General features: G+C 31.6%; 1 protein-coding gene across 1 annotated transcript; it reads left to right on the plus strand.

The window, feature by feature from the left end:
* Positions 1-1,115: 1,115 nt before the first annotated feature.
* Positions 1,116-2,094, plus strand: LOC134273081 (uncharacterized). The gene is made up of 2 exons (XM_062755257.1): positions 1,116-1,566; positions 1,685-2,094. The coding sequence occupies exons 1-2, from the start codon at positions 1,125-1,127 to the stop codon at positions 2,089-2,091; spliced, it is 849 nt and encodes a 282-aa protein (XP_062611241.1). The 5' UTR covers positions 1,116-1,124; the 3' UTR covers positions 2,092-2,094.
* Positions 2,095-6,000: the final 3,906 nt, after the last annotated feature.

Below are 6,000 nucleotides of genomic sequence, written 5' to 3' on the forward strand. Positions count from 1 at the left end.
ACCCCAGATAGTCAAACAATAGTTAATAGATGGTAAAATATAACCATTGTAATATAGTTTTCTAGTATGTAGAGGGAGAAATTTTCCCTAATCCTTCGAAGAGTAAATACCTTATAATTTACTATTTTACAAACCAAATCAATATGATTTGCATACTGTAATTTATCATCAATATGTACAACAAGAACTTTTTTTAGTTTCAACTATTTCAATTGTTTTGTCTGAGGCATAAAGTTGTAAATTTGGATTATCTAATTTTGATTTAATTTTTGTGTTCCCCTTAACATATATTTTGTTTTATCTACATTTAAAACCATTTGATTTTAAGCACACCATTTCTCAATTTCACAAAGATCTGAATTTGGTGCATTTTCTAAACATCTTTCATTATGATTATTAGAATACAGAGTAACATCATCAGCAAACATATCAATATTTGAAGTGTTTATATGAAATGGAAGGTCATTTATGTACAATAAAAATAATTGAGGGCCCAAAATTGACCCTTGTGGCACTCTTACTGTGACGGGTAGAATATTGGAGACACATGATCCAAATTTAAAAACACTTTACACCCGTTGTTCAATTATGTGAAAGATATAAATTGAAATTCTCTGAAATCAATACAAGAATATTCGGTTATAAAAAAAAATCGATTACAAGGAGGTCTAAATTTAAGGAATTGTACGAGATCCGGAAAGGTATTATACCATGCAGTACCGTAGGAAAGGAATACTATCAGTTCTGTAGACGACCCCTCACTATATTCATAAAAAGTCTTACAGAAAGGTCACAGTAACTTCCTTGTATTAGGTATAGATTGGATCCAATGTGGTGCTGCATTAACCTTTTTTAATTTTCTTAATTGATTTTCTCGTCTGGTGTTTAAAGACAATGATAACTCTTTACTGCCTTTTACTTCAAAGAAGAATTAAAAATCTTAATCCCTCTTTCGAATAAGAATTTAAAAAAGTACAATGGTCAACATTCTTGAATCAACATTAGTTCTTAGTCGGTATTTCTTATCATAATGTGAGTTTAAGGTGGTGGTTTAATGCAATGGCATATGTATATAATCTGCTGTCTTTTCTGATAAGGTGCAGTAATCTTCTGAATGACTGAACATGTTTTCCATTGCAATCTTCTTGTTGTCGGTGTGTTCTACAATCAGGGCCAATAGCTGGGATAGTAACAATGTATTTCTCTCTAATTTGCAAAGAAAACTGATTGATTTAGAGCATAGACTACAAGTACAAGAACGAATTAACAGAGACCAAGAAGTGGTCATCAAACGTTTGATTCTTGAAAATGATATCCTTAAAAATGTTGGAATGACAAAGACAGACATTTCTGTGGATATGAAAAAGCAAAACGAAAGTGAAGGATTTATTCATTCCTCTGCAAACAAAAATACCACTGGAGAAAAAAATACTGGACAAAATATGCATTTATCGTATTCAAAATCAGATTTGAAGATATCCCGTAAACACTTTAGCCTTGGAAATTGTTGCCAGAAACTCCTGTTTCACTTCAAGAACGATAAACCTATCAGGAAATCTGTTACAGGTGTGCTTCGAGAAACAAGTCTTAATTTTTTTTTGGCAAAAGTGTAAAAAAAATTTTGAGCAATTTATTAAAATCATATTTTTTTTATCATGAATATTTTTTTTTAATTTTCGTACAGGCGGTGTGGCTTTTTACTCCTATTTGTCACATGATGAAGACAGCCTAGGACATCACCAAACAATCATATTCGACAACGTAATAACAAACGTCGGTGGAAACTACAATCGCCACACGGGGACCTTCTTCTGTCCAATGGACGGGGTCTACACATTTTCGTGGACTTTGTACTGTTCCTCTGGTGGATATTTTACTTCTGAAATTGTTGTCAACTCGAATGCCGTCGGAGCTATGTTTTGTAGTGCACAGGGAGCGACCAATATCAGACACACAACAGGTGTCGTCGTTGTTGAGATCAATCAAGGGGATGTTGTTTATATCCGCACACATCCTAACAACGGTTTATCTGGACCACTTCGTAGTCATTCTACCTACCGATCTTCATTTACCGGATGGAAACATTTTTAAACAAATGAGAAATGTCCTTGATACAATTTGACACGCAAAAAGAAAGATCTATCGTTGCATCATGAATAAACATCTATCTAGAACTTAAAGAGTTATCTCCATCTTTTTTTTTTTCCTTTTAGCGTAAGTATTCCGTGAAGAAATGCATTATACATTTACTATTTAAATACCAGGGACCTGTTGTTCAAAACGTGGTGTAATTTGACAGTATTATCTTTTAAATAATTACTAAATTTAGCCATATTGTTTAGTGTTATTTAAAGGTGCGGTTTTGTTTTTTAAAAAGATGATAATTAGTCCTATTCCCCGCTCATGAAAATTAATTGAAAAGTAATTGAAAATGCTTACAATGTACAACAATGTCTTAGAATTCTTAAAATGACGTGTATTCACCTACGAAACCTTACCATTAAAGTTAATCATACTATAAAAGGAAAATTATCAAGTCTCAAATAATGTTTCAGGAAATGTTAAAGGAGGTACCCGTTATGCATTTTCTAATTGAAAATTAATCAACAAATACATTTCGTTTAAACGAATTATTGGTATCCAGGTATATATGGAGAAAATTGAATTTTTTTCATACATATTTGGAACCTAAACTAAGTTCTTTCAGATGAAGATCAATTCTTTAAAAATATTCTATTTAAGGTAGACTCTATGTCGGAAAAGTCTTTGTCACAAGATTTTCAAACTTTTCAAAATAATAAACCAGCACTCGCTTATCAATCGGTCAAAAGCACATGACATGATTCCTTGTTATTAAATGTAGTGCAGCCTGTGAAACTTGGAATGGTAGTTACATACTGCGACAACCCATTCTCAGTCTTTTTTAGGGGTACTTGTCATAAGGAGAATATAATATGAAAAATCTCAAAAATACTTAATTAAACATCGCCGGTCTTCGACTTTATTAACTGAACAGTATCAAACAGTATTTCTCAGTAATAAATTCTTTTTTATTCCATTGACATAGAAGATTAGACCACATTTAAGAAAAAATAGGCAAATGAACTCTTTAATTTTTAGTCAAATTTTCACCCTAAATTTGTCGATATTTTTCAGAAGTATTTGTCAGAATGTTTTCAATGATGAAGAACATACCCAAGTTATTACAAAAACTGAATAAGGTATTTACCTTTCCCCTCAAACTAACGAGAAATAGGTTATTTACCGATGTTACATTTCTTGACCTTTTTGCACTTACACAGGATTTAATTAATAAATCACTTTTTGGAGTTACTTTCAGATTTACTATGTTAATATTTATCAAAAATTGTATTTTTCAATTCAAACAGATCATATTGGATAGAAAATTTGTAATCAAACACCAACCATATTAATAAAAAAAAGAATTAATACATAATTAACGAATAACTATAAAGAGGCATGCATTTCATGATAGGCATCAAACAATTTATACACAATATTCAACACATCTTTGACTCAAGACACATTTTTAAGATATTAGTGATACTCTTTATTTGGCAACAGAAGATTTAATTTTTAGGATTTTTGCATCCGCTCAGAATACCTGCATACCATTGCATTAGGTCAAGATCTATAGTAAATAAAAGGTGCCTACAGGTTTCTTTAATTTGAGAAATGAATTAAGTCATCTAGCTTTATAATTAAAAATATGTAAATTGATTATAGGTATTAACTAAGAGTATTGTAGCATGATTTTAAAATGAATTCCATAAATTTCAAATAGCTCTTCTAATTTTCTTCAATTTCTATTGAAGCTGTAGAGTACGGGAAAAGTAACATTAATTTGATAATGACGTCATAATGGTTCTAGCACAAGCTAAACACATGATGTCATACGACGTAGGTTCTACGTTAAAATGTTTGCAAGATTAATATAAGGTTTTACAAATCACTTTTAATCTTATGTCATGCTAAAATGAGTAGATGACGGAATTCTGATTTCTAAAAAATATGCATTATATTTCTTACTTCGGGGAGAGGGGGGGGGGGTTACAAATGTAAAATCTCTAAAAGACCGTTTCTGAGACTTCAAGGAGTTTTTAGTCATACTGAGATAGATAGAATGAAAATAAATGCACAAAAATCATCTCAGTTTCAAGTTTACTTCTATGACTTTAAAAATCAAATGATATTTTAAAGAGATATCATTCGTATCTAAGGAATGGGTGTCCTTAAATCCATGTTAGATATAATCCATTTACGGTAGGTAGATTAAGAAGTTACATATACCTCTGTGACTTAATGAAGCCGCTTATTTTCATATTCATCCCCCTAAACCCAGAAAATCAAAGATTAAAAGCGAATTGTTCTGCTGATGAATCAAGAAGTTACCGTTTTGGTCAGCATGGCATCAATTTTATTGGGGATGACATCAAAAATTATGTGGAATGAGCCACCAATAGGAAACGCGCGAATAGCGTCCAACGCCAAGTTTTATAACCTGGCGTTACCTTGCAAGTGGTAGCTTTTTGCACGTTGTCGGAGGCACTCTAGATAGATTTAAAGACTATAGAACATTTACCGCAAAACTTTTAAAAAATAAATCTCCAGTTGAAATTCTGTTATTAAAGCTTAATAAAATAATAACTAAGTAATTATTAATGATTTCTTCTTTTTTGAGGTAACCCGGTCGGTTTATGTGAGAAAGATTGTGTCAACATCGGCTGTTTTAATCGCCTTTGGTATTGATTTTGCAGGAAGTCAATGCATGTTACATAGTTTATTTGGGTCTTAATGTTACGCATCATTTAACAGGCTGGTCAACAATGATCCTATGTAATGCCCCCCCCCCCCCCAAAAAAAAAAAAATAAAAACTTTGATGAGCTATGAAATATTTATAAACGTATTTCGGGATTCATTAATTTTTAACTTAACCGGAGGGTTACATTCTGGTGATTTACATATGTACACTCGAATGTTTACATAACAAACACCTAACACTGAGTGTTTTCCTGTTTCTATTACATAAAAAAACTAATAATAATTAAATTGACATGGCGGTGAAAATAACTCTAAAATAAAATGCTCGGCAAAATTGAAAAAAGAATTTTTCAAAAACCCATTACCTAAAAATGCCTTCAGAGTAAATTAACTGTATGAAAATCTGCCTTGCTCTTTAATTATAAGATCAAATTATTTAGTTTTTCCGATAGAAAACAACAATTTTTTTTTTCATATAAAGAAACAAATATGGAAACCAATATCATTCTAATAATAAAGAAATGAAATTATGTTGATTAAAGATTAATAAATCGCATCAATGTGAGTAAATATTAATGTAATCATTATGTGTTAAAGTCTTCTTCCTTCAATAAATTTTATTTAAAATAGTTTCTTCGCGTTTACTTTTGCTGAAACTACCTTAGAATCAATTTCAACTGCCTTTTATAGTTCCATTGTTTATTGGCAATCTCATTTCTGAGTAAGCTCTGCCCATTACAACAATCTACCCCGCCCACTTGGATTGCTGGAAATGTTTTGTGGGACTGCTGGAACTGCTCTCTGGGACAACTGGGACTGCTAGGACTCCTGTTGGACCGCAAAGCCTCGGAAGCAGTCAACGGGACTGCTCTGAAAATGTTTTGTGTCAGGTTGGGTCTGGTCAGTACAGTATTCATGCATTTATCTGAAATAGTAAGAGACTTATGGTCATCAAGATTTTTCATTAAATGCATCCTAGGATCACATACTATGTTAACGTACAGGTGTGTCACAATGACTTTATTTTAGAATTCACAATTACGTATATCTAATTATTTACAGTCAGGACTTTGTTAGTTAAAGAATCCTGGGTCAAAATATGTGAAAAAAAAAGCAAGTTACTGCAACCAAGCTTTGAAATTTTTAGGCAATATCTAATTATATTAAATTACAAAAGGCTTAAATTCATTACATTCACAGAATTTACGAAAAGGAAG

This window comes from Saccostrea cucullata, unplaced genomic scaffold, assembly GCF_032062105.1.
Source record: "Saccostrea cucullata isolate Sc308-1 unplaced genomic scaffold, CSIRO_AGI_Scuc_v1 ctg1156, whole genome shotgun sequence".
NCBI lineage: Eukaryota > Metazoa > Mollusca > Bivalvia > Ostreida > Ostreidae > Saccostrea > Saccostrea cuccullata.

Excerpts from the sequence above, each read along its gene's own strand:
- LOC134273081 (XM_062755257.1), top strand. The coding sequence starts at position 1,125 with ATGTTTTCCATTGCAATCTTCTTGTTGTCGGTGTGTTCTACAATCAGG. Across the intron at positions 1,567-1,684 it reads TATCAGGAAATCTGTTACAG|GCGGTGTGGCTTTTTACTCC; the intron begins GTGTGCTTCGAG and ends ATTTTCGTACAG.